General features: G+C 43.5%; 1 protein-coding gene across 3 annotated transcripts in view; it reads right to left on the bottom strand.

The window, feature by feature from the left end:
* PAPPA2 (pappalysin 2) overlaps positions 1-15,687 on the bottom strand; it is a 227,359-nt gene that overhangs the window by 121,709 nt on the left and 89,963 nt on the right. For all 3 annotated transcript variants that reach the window (XM_077277920.1, XM_077277918.1, XM_077277919.1), the window contains exon 3: positions 10,590-11,646. In XM_077277920.1, coding sequence (XP_077134035.1) covers positions 10,590-11,646 — 1,057 coding nt within the window. The remainder of the gene's footprint in view (positions 1-10,589; positions 11,647-15,687) is intronic.

Raw genomic sequence — 15,687 nt, 5'->3', positions numbered from 1 at the left:
TTTGATAGCCTGTCTGCGGTCCCTACTTTAAATACTCCTCCACTGACCAGACCACTGCTGCCCGTGTACCCCTGGAACCAATTATAAAGTGCCTACAGCCAGCCCATTTTCTTATGTTAGGCCTTTGAAGCCTGTCTGCGGTCCCTACTTTAAATACTCCTCCACTGACCAGACCACTGCTGCCCGTGTACCCCTGGAACCAATTATAAAGTGCCTACAGCCAGCCCATTTTCTTATGTTAGGCCTTTGAAGCCTGTCTGCGGTCCCTACTTTAAATACTCCTCCACTCACCACCACCAAGCTGCCTGCCCGTGTATCCATGTAACCGCTGTGAAACTGCCATGAGCCTATTGTTTGTTATGTTAGGCCTTTGATAGCCTGTCTGCGGTCCCTACTTTAAATACTCCTCCACTGACCAGACCACTGCTGCCCGTGTACCCCTGGAACCAATTATAAAGTGCCTACAGCCAGCCCATTTTCTTATGTTAGGCCTTTGAAGCCTGTCTGCGGTCCCTACTTTAAATACTCCTCCACTGACCACCAAGCTGCCTGCCCGTGTATCCATGTAACCGCTGTAAAACTGCCATGAGCCTATTGTTTGTTATTTTAGGCCTTTGATAGCCTGTCTGCGGTCCCTACTTTAAATACTCCTCCACTGACCACCAAGCTGCCTGCCCGTGTATCCATGTAACCGCTGTAAAACTGCCATGAGCCTATTGTTTGTTATTTTAGGCCTTTGATAGCCTGTCTGCGGCCCCTACTTGCAATACTCCTCCACTGACCACCAAGCTGCCTGCCCGTGTATCCATGTAACCGCTGTAAAACTGCCATGAGCCTATTGTTTGTTATTTTAGGCCTTTGATAGCCTGTCTGCGGTCCCTACTTTAAATACTCCTCCACTGACCACCAAGCTGCCTGCCCGTGTATCCATGTAACCGCTGTAAAACTGCCATGAGCCTATTGTTTGTTATGTTAGGCCTTTGATAGCCTGTCTGCGGTCCCTACTTTAAATACTCCTCCACTGACCAGACCACTGCTGCCCGTGTACCCCTGGAACCAATTATAAAGTGCCTACAGCCAGCCCATTTTCTTATGTTAGGCCTTTGAAGCCTGTCTGCGGTCCCTACTTTAAATACTCCTCCACTGACCACCAAGCTGCCTGCCCGTGTATCCATGTAACCGCTGTAAAACTGCCATGAGCCTATTGTTTGTTATTTTAGGCCTTTGATAGCCTGTCTGCGGTCCCTACTTTAAATACTCCTCCACTGACCACCAAGCTGCCTGCCCGTGTATCCATGTAACCGCTGTAAAACTGCCATGAGCCTATTGTTTGTTATTTTAGGCCTTTGATAGCCTGTCTGCGGCCCCTACTTGCAATACTCCTCCACTGACCACCAAGCTGCCTGCCCGTGTATCCATGTAACCGCTGTAAAACTGCCATGAGCCTATTGTTTGTTATTTTAGGCCTTTGATAGCCTGTCTGCGGTCCCTACTTTAAATACTCCTCCACTGACCACCAAGCTGCCTGCCCGTGTATCCATGTAACCGCTGTAAAACTGCCATGAGCCTATTGTTTGTTATGTTAGGCCTTTGATAGCCTGTCTGCGGTCCCTACTTTAAATACTCCTCCACTGACCAGACCACTGCTGCCCGTGTACCCCTGGAACCAATTATAAAGTGCCTACAGCCAGCCCATTTTCTTATGTTAGGCCTTTGAAGCCTGTCTGCGGTCCCTACTTTAAATACTCCTCCACTGACCACCAAGCTGCCTGCCCGTGTATCCATGTAACCGCTGTAAAACTGCCATGAGCCTATTGTTTGTTATTTTAGGCCTTTGATAGCCTGTCTGCGGTCCCTACTTTAAATACTCCTCCACTGACCACCAAGCTGCCTGCCCGTGTATCCATGTAACCGCTGTAAAACTGCCATGAGCCTATTGTTTGTTATTTTAGGCCTTTGATAGCCTGTCTGCGGCCCCTACTTGCAATACTCCTCCACTGACCACAATGCTGCCTGGAGTGCCTGCCTGTGTATCCATGTAACCGATGTAAAACTGCCATGACTGCCTACTGTTTGTTATTTTAGGCCTTTGATAGCCTGTCTGCAGCCCCTACTTGCAATACTCCTCCACTGACCACACCAATGCTGCCCGTGTACCCCTGGAACCTATTTAAAAGTTCATAGAGCCTAGTTATATATTTTATTTACTATTAATAAGGCCATGATGGACTACGCTGTACCACGCTACAAGCTAACCAGTCGACACTTCTTTTGCGAGAAAAGCCATCCCAACCCTCCACCAGCATGTAGAAGACCGCATTGTCCATGCACTCTGGCAATCTGTGAGTACAAAGGTGCACCTGACAACAGACGCATGGACCTGTAGGCATGGCCACGGAAGATTACGTGTCCATTACGGCGCAATGGGTTAATGTGGTGGATGCATGGTCCACAGGGGACAGCCTACTAAGTCTGTCTGCAGTCCCTAATTCAAATTGTCCTCCACTGTCTAAATCGGAACTTCCACCTTCTGGCTTTCGGCCTATAGTATCAGAAATTAAACTGCATTTGGCCTTCAACTTTGGTTAGGGCCTACTAACGGCTTCTGCCCCTCCCTGGTGTTGCCCTCAACTAAATAAAGCTGAGCTTCAACCTTCTGCTCCAAATTACCATTTTGAAAAATGCAATAGGCTTTTCAGGCCTACTAAAGGTGTCTGTCTGTGTGCCCCTGCCTGGTGTTGTCCTCAACTAAATAAAGCTGAGCTTCAACCTTCCGGCTCTCATTAAGTGGTTTTAAAAAAAAAAAATGGTGGTTAGGGCCTACTAACGGCTTCTGCCCCTCCCTGGTGTTGCCCTCAACTAAATAAAGCTGAGCTTCAACCTTCTGCTCCAAATTACCATTTTGAAAAATGCAATAGGCTTTTCAGGCCTACTAAAGGTGTCTGTCTGTGTGCCCCTCCCTGGTGTTGTCCTCAACTAAATAAAGCTGAGCTTCAACCTTCCGGCTCTCATTATGTGGTTTTAAAAAAAAAAATGGTGGTTAGGGCCTACTAACGGCTTCTGCCCCTCCCTGGTGTTGCCCTCAACTAAATAAAGCTGAGCTTCAACCTTCTGCTCCAAATTACCATTTTGAAAAATGCAATAGGCTTTTCAGGCCTACAAAAGGTGTCTGTCTGTGTGCCCCTCCCTGGTGTTGTCCTCAACTAAATAAAGCTGAGCTTCAACCTTCCGGCTCTCATTATGTGGTTTTAAAAAAAAAAATGGTGGTTAGGGCCTACTAACGGCTTCTGCCCCTCCCTGGTGTTGTCCTCAACTAAATAAAGCTGAGCTTCAACCTTCCGGCTCTCATTATGTGGTTTTAAAAAAAAAAATGGTGGTTAGGGCCTACTAACGGCTTCTGCCCCTCCCTGGTGTTGTCCTCAACTAAATAAAGCTGAGCTTCAACCTTCCGGCTCTCATTAAGTGGTTTTAAAAAAAAAAAATGGTGGTTAGGGCCTACTAACGGCTTCTGCCCCTCCCTGGTGTTGCCCTCAACTAAATAAAGCTGAGCTTCAACCTTCTGCTCCAAATTACCATTTTGAAAAATGCAATAGGCTTTTCCGGCCTACTAAAGGTGTCTGTCTGTGTGCCCCTGCCTGGTGTTGCCCTCAACTAAATAAAGCTGAGCTTCAACCTTCTGCTCCAAATTACCATTTTAAAAAATGCAATAGGCTTTTCCGGCCTACTAAAGGTGTCTGCCCCTCCCTGGTGTTGTCCTCAACTGAACAAAGCTGAGCTTCCACATTCTGGCTTTCGCCCTATACTATCAGATATTAAACTGCATTTGGCCTACTAGTGTGGTTAGGCCCTTGAAACAGTGTCTGCTGCTCTTGGGTTTGCTACTCCACTGAACAAAGCAATGCCGCCTGTTTAGTCCTGTTACCAATTTTGAACTGCATGTAGCCTACTTTATTCTTTGGCCCTATATCTGTTTCCTCCTCATCCTGCCCATTGCCCAGCCACTGCTAAATGAGTCTGCTGGTACATTGACCTAGACCACTACATTCCCCTTGTACTCTACACAGCCAGAATCTGTCCCTGCTGAAAGTAAGGTTCCCCTTCCCGCATGTTATACCACCTTACACAGGGACAAAGAGGAAGGTGCAGATGAAAGTGCAGGTTCCTTCATCAGGTGGGGGGGCATACTCGTTGGCGACGTCACTGGCACAGGGCCCCTCAGAGTACGCAAAAGTGTCGCTGCTGGTGGGAGGCGCCCCCGCCATGCAAACACACCGCCGTACTTTGAGGGGCCCTGTGCCAGTGGCAATGCGAACGAGTGGGCCCCCCCCCTGCTTGCTCAGGATCACAGCACTTGCAACTTTTAAATACTTACCTTTCCCTGCAACACCGCCGTGACGTAGTCCGCATTTCCTGGGCCCACGAAAAACTTGAGCCAGCCCTACTCCCCCCACAACTTTCCCCCAATTCCCTATGCCCAACTATTATTATACAGTTAATTAAGATTGGCAAGCTTCAGAAACAAGAATGGATGTTTTTGGCATTAAAATGGGCACTGTAGGTGTTTTCCTGGCCTCCACTCACTGCCGACTATGCTTCCCCATTGACTTGCATTGGGTTTCGTGTTTCGGTCGATCCCCGACTTTTAGCGATAATCGGCCGACTGCACTCGACTCGACTCTGGACAAAATCGGGTTTCCCAAAACCCTACTCGATCTTAAAAAAATGAAAGTCGCTCAACCCTAGTAACCAGGGTAAATATCGGGTTACTAAGCGCAGGGCCGCGCTTAGTAACCTGATATTCACCCTGGTTACCATTGTAAAAGTAAAAAAAAACAGTACATACTCACCCTCTGATGTCTGTCACGTCCCCCGGCGTCCGCGCTGCTGCTCAGAGCTTCCTGCACTGAATGTGTCAGTGCCGGCCGGAAAGCAAAGCACAGCGGTGACGTCACCGCTCTGCTTTAGGGCCGGCGCTCACACAGTGCAGGGAAGCGGACGCCGGGGGACGCGAATGTAAGTATGTAGTGTTTGTTTTTTTACATTTACACTGGTAACCAGGGTAAACATCGGGTTACTAAGCGCGGCCCTGCGTTTAGCAACCCGATGTTTACCCTGGTTACCCGGGGACTTCGGCATCGTTGGTCGCTGGAGAGCGGTCTGTGTGACAGCTCTCCAGCGACCAAACAGCGACGCTGCAGCGATCGGCATCGTTGTCGATATCGCTGCAGCGTCGCTTAGTGTGAAGGTACCTTTAGTCATTGGACTCATTGTTATTCAAAACCTGTTGATTTCACTGCAATTGGTTGAAAACTATGGCTGACTTGATTAATTTACTTCTTGGTTCAGCTGAACTAATAAACGCCTTAAATTTAATAAATGGGAAAAGTCAGTGAAATAGCATCCGGCAAAAGAAAAAAGAAAACGTCAGCATATTTGTCATATGGCGTGTATTCATTTCATGCAAGATCGAGATTCGGTTAAAATATGTGTAAATTAGCAATTCAAATTGCTTGTTTAGATCTCTTTTATGTGTATATGTTTATCTTTATTTGTACGGCAGGAACAATGAACGGGCTGTGTTACTAATGCAACATATCAGGAAGAAGCCTTCCTGCAGAACGTACACCCAATATCTGATAGAGAAAGACATGCAGGGATGAGAAATCAGCAGCACAAAAGGTGCAGAAGCTGCGCGCCGAGATATACACAGGCATTGTATGGGCAGATGATTAAAAATTGCATTACTGCTATAATTACCATCATTATAACTGTAAGGTTCTTAGCGCATTTTTTTTATTATTAAAGAGGTAGACCAGCATATAAAACTTGTCTCCTATTAAAAAATATGTGGTGCTAAGTAAAAATCCTTAAAGGGGTGTCCCGTCTTCTTAAAATGGGTGCAATTCTAAAGCGCTAGTAAACAGAAGCACTGACTTTATAATTTACATCTTATTGAAAATTCTCTCTGTCCTCAAGAATGGAGTAATTTTAAATTCTAAGGTTCATTTCTAGGTGCCCAGGCGCCTATACAACCTATCAGTGGTGGCCTGTGTACACAGACAGACCTCAGGAAAGGATGCACACAGAGAGATAATGTAATAGGGGGCAGCATGGAGGCTCAGTGGTTAGCACTGTATGGTGGCTCAGTGGTTAGCATTGTATGGTGGCTCAGTGGTTAGCACTGCAGCCTTGCACTGCTGGGGTCCTGAGTTTGAATCCCACCAAGGACAACATCTGCAAGGAGTTTGTATGTTCTCCCCATGTTTGCGTGGGTTTCCTCCGGGTTCTCCGGTTTCCTCCCACACTCCAAAGACCTACTGATAGGGAATCTAGATTGTGAGCCCCAATGGGGACAGTGACAATAATGTCTGTAAAGCGCTGTGGAATTAATGGTGCTTTATAAATGAGTAAAATAAATACAAATAATAGATCTCTCAGTGTGCATAGGCTGCCATGGTGCATGATAGTGCTAGTCGTGTTTACACAGGATGGTGTGCTGCCGAGAACAATGATATTTTGCTCAGCGTCCTTTCACCCGACGAGTGAACATTTTGCTCAAGAACACTTGTTCACGATTATCTTTCACTGTAAATGCAGCTTTTCTTCCACAGAGATGGTAGTAATACTCTTGGTTGTAATAAAACCCTCCCTTAATATGTATAATGTCGTTCCTTAGTTTGTAGGGTTTACTTTTATGTATAGTGCTGTCCCTTAGTATATAGGGTTTTCTCTTGTTATGTATTGTTCTGTCCCTTATTATATAGCATAGCCTATTGCTATGTATAGCAGGGTTCCTGTTGTCCTTCTACAGTTTGACCACTAGTGGTTACTATTGTTCACCTTAATAACTGTGCTGCAATCTCACTTCTTACCACTGGAGGCTTTATGTTCTGCAGTTGCCCTTTCCTAGGATGGCAGATTCTGAACCGGTGGAATCCATCTTGTTTCATATTTGGGCCTACTTAAAGCCCCGATCACTCACTCATTGCTTAGGTATTGTGTCTAGCTGTTAGTCTAGTTCAAGTCTCCAGCTCCTGAACTTTCTTGCCGAGACAGTTCTCACTTATCTCCTGATTGTTTCCTACAACCCTTTGCTAGCTCGAAGAACATCTGCTCCTGCTGATTTCCAGCAGTGCTACTCCAGTATCATAACAGAATAGCACTGTCGCTTAGCATTTAGCATCCTTTCTTGTTTTGTATAGTGTCATCCCTTATTACTTAGGGTTTCCTCTTGTTTTGTACAGCACTGTTCCTTATTACATAACATTTCCTCTTGTTATACATACCGCTATCCCTTATTACATAGCATTCCTGCTTGTTATGTATATTGCCACCCTGTATTTTGTTGCATCCTCTTTTGTTATGTATAATGTCGTCCTTGTTACATAGTATCCTCTATGGTTATGTATAGAGGCTATACATATGGGAAAAAATGAGCGCGCTGCACTTTCTGTCTCCATTCATCTGCAGATATGCATCAGAGCACCTGTATGTTCATTATGTGACCTATCACATGACCTCCCAAAAACATAATGTGACATGTCACATGATGCATTGAATGCAGGGGGCCCATGAACTCTAAGCTACCCAGGGCCCTGGCTACCCTTAATCAAATTTGATGTCCTGGATAGAGATGGGCAGACCCCTGGATTCGGGTCCGGCAGGTTCAGGTTGGATACCAGAACAGTACCCAGACCCAAACCCGGACCCCATTCACTTGAATGGGGGGCCCAAACATCCAGTGTTTGCCATGCTGTCATGAGATCTCCGCTAGCACAGTGAGAAAAAGTCTCACGGTACAGCGCTGAGCTCAGAGAATTCAGTGAACTGCGGTGAACTCACCTCTGCATCATGAGACTTTTTCTCACTGTGCTAGCGGGGATCTCACTGGAGGTCACCACAGTTCAGGGTCTGGCTGGGAATGCAGCCTCAGCGACAGGCGGTAATCTCGACGATGTCGCTGCTGGTCACTGATGCTGCGCTCGCAGCAGCTCATTCTCCCAGTGGTTCTCATCCTGGATGGTCACATCTTCGCACTGTCCAGGTTGAAAATTGTTTATCTATCAGGGTTACAACCTGTGGTTCACTTCACTTTGCTGATTGAGCATGCTTAGTTCTAGTTCTAAAAGTTATAGTAGGCTGTAACTGGGGACTAATCTAAGAAACTCAGCAGTAGATGAGTATAACATGAAATGTCAAGATGGTGGAGACTACAGGAGAGGAGAATGGCCAGGAATAGATAGCGGCAATGCATCATGGGAACTCTTAGCTGCTAACCACATAGGAAACTGCTAAAGACATGCACTCGTTTGCTAGACCAAGAAGTTGCATATTAGGAGCAATAAGGTAAAATAAAAAGTACTTATACAAATTTGGAGTATAGTATTAGTCATAGTGTTGTTATGTGTGTAATGTCTTCTTTCTATTTTCGCACCCGAACACTGGAATTCCCTTTTACATTTTGTGAGTCCACTCGCCAAGACAAAGCATCCGCATACAAAGGGAACCCTAGGTTAAACACTCAGCCCAAGTCTTCTTAAAGGGGTTGTCCATTACAGGACAAACCTTTATTAAATACAATATTCATCAACGTAAAATAAAAATACCCGATACTCATCTCCTGTAACGGCACCGTTCCAGCAATATCGCGCCATGTCTCCCGATGCTCGTGTGACATTGTAATGCCTTGTGAGTCCAGCAGTCACTATTGAGCTGCTATGCTCTCGCTTCCATTGCACAGCAACCCATTAACAACTGTTGATCAACTGCAGAGCTCACATGGTATAACAACGTGAATCGAGCACCAGGAGACCAGGTGCCAACATCCCTGGTAAGGTGCTGGTATGGGAGGTGAGTATAGGGTATTTGTAAATTACATTGGGGAATAAAAAATTTAAGAAAAGGTCGTCCTATAGTAATCAACATCAATGCAGTAAACAAGTAGTATCTTTATATACTGTGAAATAATAACTATAATGGTTATTGTTATGTTATAATTATTATATGTCTATGACTAATATTATTATGATTATTCCTTCGAGATAGAAACATCTTTTGACTTTTATTACACTGCCATCCTGGCTTTCATTATTAACACGAGCCATCTCCTATTGGGTGGATCATTTTTCTAACAGACACCAATTAATTGAGGCTGATTCCACTAAATTATAATGAGGATCAACAAGTTTCCTTGGAGGATAACATAATTTTGATAAAAAGAACAATAGTGCAGACTTTAAATTTCCTTATAATATCAAAAACACATAACATAAAACACATAACACAAAAACATAAAACATTGTTGTGACAAAGTCTTTGGGTACTTACTTATACATGCACAGTGCAAAACCGTGTGTTTTGTAATGTCATTTTCGACTGCATGGCTTGTACAGGTATCAACCATGGGCATCACCAGTACAAGATAATCAGATGAAGCAGCATTGTAAAACCCTTAAAATGGATCTTTGAAAGCTTGTCAGAACAGCTGTATGATGCTTTCTGAAAGTGTAACTCATTTTCATACATAATTGTATTGACAGTTCCTCAGTGACTCTCCTCTCTGCTGAAATCTCACACTGCTCAGAACAAGCTGCAGCTGTCAGTCAGTCTGGGTGGTTGGGCAAAGAATGAATAAACCTGTATTCATGAGCTTGACTCATAAAATGGTCATGTTAATATCAGAATTAAATAGCCATTCTAATCTGGATTTTTAAAATAAGTACACAAGTCTCATCAGGTCTAAGAAATCTAAATAGTATATGCAGTTTGCATTTCTGAAATCTGGTTATGAATCCGCTGTCAAGTCAGAAAGCTATAAACTAATACCTAAAACTAAATTTTATTTCAACCATTAAAAATGAATTATGAATATAGATAAATTCTTCAAATATCCGCAACCAGCAGATCCAAATAGTGGATTTATGATGAGGACCCTCTTTGCACCCTTCCTAACAGAGGAGGTTGGCACCCTAACTTGTACGCAACATGGCGCCCCCGCTCGCCGTCGGCACACCCTGGATGCAACCTAGCAATCCCTAATTTGGTATTAAAACACAACCAGTCAAATATTAAATGTTCAATAAAGAGAAGGAGTTGTGCCGCAGTGATCAGAAAAGAACAGGAGGATGTGAAACAAAAAATTAGTGAACAAAAGGAGGGTATGTCCTTATAAATGGTGGTCTGTGTTTTATGACAGCCAACAAAATCCTCCTTAGGAGCCCAAACAAACAATTAAAAAAAAACAATTACAAACTAGAATAACAACCAGATACCCAGAACAATTCTTTATATATGGAGATTATTGGGTAGAGGTAGGGAAAAAGCCTATGCGAGCTTACCTTCCACTCACCCTAATTGAGTGTCCCTACCTTGCCGCGGAGGTTGGAACCCTAAATTATTGCGCAAAATGGCTCCACTGCTCACCGTTGTTTCCCCCTCACTTACCCTTCACAATGACCCTTTTAGTGTCAAGGGATAAATGACATCAGGCAGATAGGACATCCAGGTTGCAATGTCTTTATCTTACATTTTTAGATCCTTAACAATTTTTGGGAAAAAAATCTATGAGTATAAAACTATCAATTCCTTACCTTCCTCTTGCATCAGGATCAAAGCATGTCTTTGTACTATTTCCAGATTCTTTGTTTGGACAACAGTCTCCATCATCATAGTCATCCCTTGCTGTGTTGCATTCAAGGTGGCACACCCCATCACCCTTCTTACTGGAACTACAAGGCCTGAAGAAACCACAGTCTCCACCGTCATAGCCAGTAAGGGGGTGTTTACACTCAGGGTCACACTGATTATTGCCAACTCTGCCTGGTTCACATCCAGGCAATACTACTCGATTCCGTAAGCTGGAATTATGAATCTGTACTACATTGAGTTGCCAATGGATGCCATGCGGACTGTAAGCATTGGCCAAGATTTCATGCTGTCTCTCAATCTGTTCAGTGCTTACCAAAGGTCTGGATCCATCATCTTCCAACACATTTACCACACGATAATGGACCACTTTTTCCCATTTTACTCCCGATCTGCTATACCCGTTAGTCACCTCTGGCAAATCACAAAATGTTCGACCACACAGAGGGAGTGAAATAGTGGAGATCATTTCATTTCCTGGCACAAGTCCTGGTATAACTTCTGGATAGGTTCCATCTTTATATAGACTCCATATATTACTAGACAGTATGGAATGACTTTGCATTAGTGGTGAAGTTTCAGAAGTTCTTCTCTGGGCTTCTGATCTCAGCTGATATTGAGTTCTAACCTCTGACCACAGGCGTAAGGAGAAAAGGTGTCCCCGATAGTAGTGACCCGTTTCTGAGTTGTCTCCTCCAAGCATAAGGGATCTACAAAATGAAATAAATTGACTATGGAGGGGACCCAAGAGACCTTTGGCCCTAGAAACCTCAGCTCCATCGATGTAGAGCAAAATTTGTTGTCCATCATAAATGGCAGCCAGATGAGTCCAGGTACCAGGCTTGTAGCGATGTGGAGACATCAAGACTGTAGAGCTCTGAGAACGGTCAGTTCGGAGTGAGAAGTAGAAACGTGCATCTCTCTTTGCATCTACTACAGCTGGGCGAATCCCGACAGACCAGCCACGGTCGCTGGTCACGTGTGAGCAATTATCAAACATACCTGAAATAAAAGAAAGAACTGGTAAAAGAACTTACAAAGTCCAACTTTTGCTAATGGATCTTACTTTCAGACACTGAAACATATTCTAGTTTTTTTCTAATTAGTTTTTAATCCAATTGTAGACTTGTACATTCTGTACATGATTAACGATACAATACAATATGATAATAAACACTTTATTGATCCCGGGGAAATTACGATATTACGGGGGCAGTCAAGTTGCTTCTCCATTATGTTAACAGTAGTTCACAAATTTGTTTTAGGAGTAGCCACATGGACCAACAGGGAACTGTAGGCTGGAAACAAATCATTGACTTCAGTAGGATAGTGTCGTCGTGAGCTTGCTCCATTACCTGTGCAGAGGTCACAGTACAGGGAGGGCGAGGAAGTGAGCAGTGTCCATCACCCATTTTGAATAATTAATCTGTTTTATTTACCTCTAATGCTTAGAACAGAAGGTATATTATGGAGGCTCAGTATTTTAGTGTAAGAACTGCAAGATTAATTTTTAGACCTTACATATTTAAATGAAAAATTAGAATATCAACACAAACATTTTATTTAAAAAAAAATGCATTTAAAATTAAAAAAAATGCAAACTGAAGAGCATTTTCTGACAATATATTTCCCTTAAGCTATAAATCCATTTCTGTCATGATAAAGCCGAAATCACCTTCACCCATAACCAGTCTGAGATGGCAGGGTAATAAAACCAATTTGATTTTTGTCCCAAAGACTGCACAAAAAGATCTCTTTACTGTGAACTGCAATTATCATGAACTTGCAGGTAGTCTCCAGGATTCATAGTATCATTAGTTTCTCAAGGACCTAATCAACACATTGTAAAAAGTGCATTTCCAGATTAACACGAAAGAAAAAAGCTTTTTCAATTTGCTGATTTTGATAAACATTTTTCTAGCAAGTCAAAGCAGCATGACAATTGACTTTTTCAAAAGCGATTTCTCTATTCTACACCACCTCTCCTTTATAATTAAGGCTGAAGCACAAGTTCTCACCACCTTAGGATAGATAGACAAGTGCAACTCGCAAATTAAGTGGGGAAAAAAACGAGATAAACAGAGATGGTTTACTATTAAAGGTAAGATCCTCAAGAGCTATCTGTGACATTTATCTGCTCGTAGAGGTTGACAAAATCTAGGAACTGTTGAAACTCAATTGTGACCTCAGTGTGAGATATACATATCCGGCAAAAATTAATAGACCACTGCAAAGTGTTCAGTTTGTCTGATTTTTCTCTTTATAGGTATATTTTTCAGTAAAATGCAAATTTTTCTTTTAGTCTATAAACTTCTGACAACATGTCTCGGAATTTCCAAGCAATAAATTTTGCATTTTTTTTTTCTGAAAAGGAGAAATGGTAAAAATAAAAAAAACCCCAGTGCTTTCAGACCTCAAATAATGCAAAGGAAACAAGTTCATAATCATTTAGAAACAACAATACTAATGTTTTAACTCAAGAAGAGTTCAGAAATCAATATTTTGTGGAATAACCATGATTTTTAATCACAGCTTTCATGTGTTTTGGCATGCTTTCCACCAGTCTTTCCACACTGCTTCTGGTGCAAAAAATGTAAGCAGTTCTTCTTTGTTTGATGGCTTGTGACTATCCATCATCTTCTTGATTATATTCCAGAGGATTTCAGTGGTGTTCTGGTCCGGAGATTGGGCTGCCCATGACAGGGTTTTGATGTGGTGGTCTCTTAATTTTTGCCAGAGCTGTATCTAGAAAGCACATTTTCTTGTAAGTAATAATTCATAATCAATTCACACTGGCATCAATTTTATAAACTTAGCAAGCCCTACAACTACTCTACTGCAGTTGTTCCCTTAGCTATTTAGTTCTCACTTGCAAAAATTGTCTTACTCGGATGGAATATGGCCCCTCGTCATGCCGCCTGCCTTTACTAACAATGGCTAGTGGTGAAGAGCTCACTGATACCAGCACGGTCCTTTAAAAGGAGCCTCCAGTTTTACAAGTCCGTTCATGACATTTCTTCCCTCTAAATCTTCCCTCATCTTCTGTGAGTGATATTATTAAGTGGAAGGAACCGCATCTCTCTTGCACCACTCCAGTCTGTCCTCCTCAACTCTGCTGCCCGGCTAATCCACCTCTCTCCTCGCTACTCCCCTGCTTCTCCCCTTTGCAAATCCCTCCACTGGCTCCCAATTCCCCAACGAATCCAGTTCAAACTACTAACACTGATCTACAAAGCCATCCACAACCTGTCCCCTCCCTATATCTCTGAACTAATCTCCCAATACCTTCCCTCACGTAACCTACGATCCTCCCAAGACCACCTACTCTCCACCACACTTATTCGGTCCTCACACAACCGCCTCCAAGATTTCTCCCGAATATCCCCCATCCTCTGGAATTCCATGCCTCAACACATCCGACTATCCACCACCCTCGGATCCTTCAGACGGAACCTGAAAACCCATCTCTTCAAGAAAGCCTACAGCCTGCAATAACCATTCTGCCGCCTTGCCATCGCCAGAGCAGCCGCCTCTCCATCGCCAGAGCTGCTGCACCTCTGACCTTCTGTCTCTTCCCCACTATCCCATAGAATGTAAGTCCGCAAGGACAGGGTCCTCTCCCCTTTGTACCAGTCTGTCACTGTAAACTTGTTTACTGTAAATGATATCTGTAACTCTGTATGTAACCCCTTTCTCATGTACAGCACCATGGAATGAATGGTGCTATATAAATAAATAATAATAATAATAATCTCAGAGACGAAGTGGGGAACATGTAATGTTACGGAGCGGGGTCACCGAGTGGTGAGGAGCAGAGGGCAGAAAAGTGACCAACGCTCTGCGCACCCACAGTCTGGGCTTCACAAGAGTTTCATCATGGCAGGCACGGTGGCCTTTAGCAGGCTCCTGGTGGCCATGACTGCCCAACAGCACTCTACATTCATATTGAGGCCAATGGAAGTAGGGATACTGACAGAAGAGGTCCCATGTGCAAGAACAGTATATAGACGCTTTGCATTCATTTCAATAACTCTTTAATGTGCCTGTAATAGAAACTGCTTGCCGTTTCGGTGATGAAGGTGAGCCTCCTTACCTCTTGGTTCTCTGTACAGCTGCACAGGTTCCACCATTTATATGTCCACCCCTGAATGGACACATGGAGCAGTGTGGCCCACGAACCAGAGATTGACAGTGGCATTTAAGGAGTTAACAGCTTCTGTTAGAGTGTAATGCTGGCTGTACAGCACAGCTGGCATATACCGGGTATGCTAAGGGCTCGCCTCCTGAGCCCACTCCGTACATGAGGAGTTGACATTGGACATACCAGTCTGTCCAACGTTGGAAAGTGGTGAAGCCCAGTTACCTATCATTATAGATGACCCAAATAAGTTTGTAAAATCAAGTTTGCATAAATCAAATAGTTGCAACAAATAAAGGAAACTGTAATATATCTTATTAGAGAAACATGCTTTTTCTCTCTCAAAAAAGAGCAACTTTTCTTCTTCCTTCCTACTTCTTAAACTCATCTTTTTTTCCTTTTAAAAAATAAGTTTAGAGATCAAGTTACAGCTCCCTATTGAAGTCAATGGAGAAAGGAGGAGGAAGAGAAGGGAAAAACAAAGGGAGAGGACAAGTAGGGAAATTGGGAGGTTACTTCTTAATTTGTCCTAAAGCTGGATTCACAGCTACGCTGCCCATCGCTGCTGTATAACGTCCTTCATGCTGCTGCTGCTTCTGAACGTGTTACATAGAGAAAAGAAAGCAGGAATCCCTCATATCCTTGTGTGCAATCTAAATATCATAGCAGCTAGTCTCCTGCCACTAACACAGAGAGAAATGGGAATTAGAAATAGAGCATGCAGATGGTGAAACTAGTGAAAAATATAGGATACAAGTCGTAAAGTGGCCAGAAATAGTGTTATTCCTCATGTACACACAGACAACATCTTATTCTGAAAATTCACCTTAAGTGACTGGTACTCTGAATAAACCCAAGACTTATTCAGACCAGTATTCTGCCTAGTATTCAGACATCCACTTACC

The sequence above is a fragment of the Ranitomeya variabilis genome, chromosome 8, assembly GCF_051348905.1.
Source record: "Ranitomeya variabilis isolate aRanVar5 chromosome 8, aRanVar5.hap1, whole genome shotgun sequence".
In the NCBI taxonomy this organism is placed as follows: domain Eukaryota; kingdom Metazoa; phylum Chordata; class Amphibia; order Anura; family Dendrobatidae; genus Ranitomeya; species Ranitomeya variabilis.
Note: the sequence above shows the minus strand (reverse complement) of the source record. Positions and strands in the feature narration are given on the sequence as shown.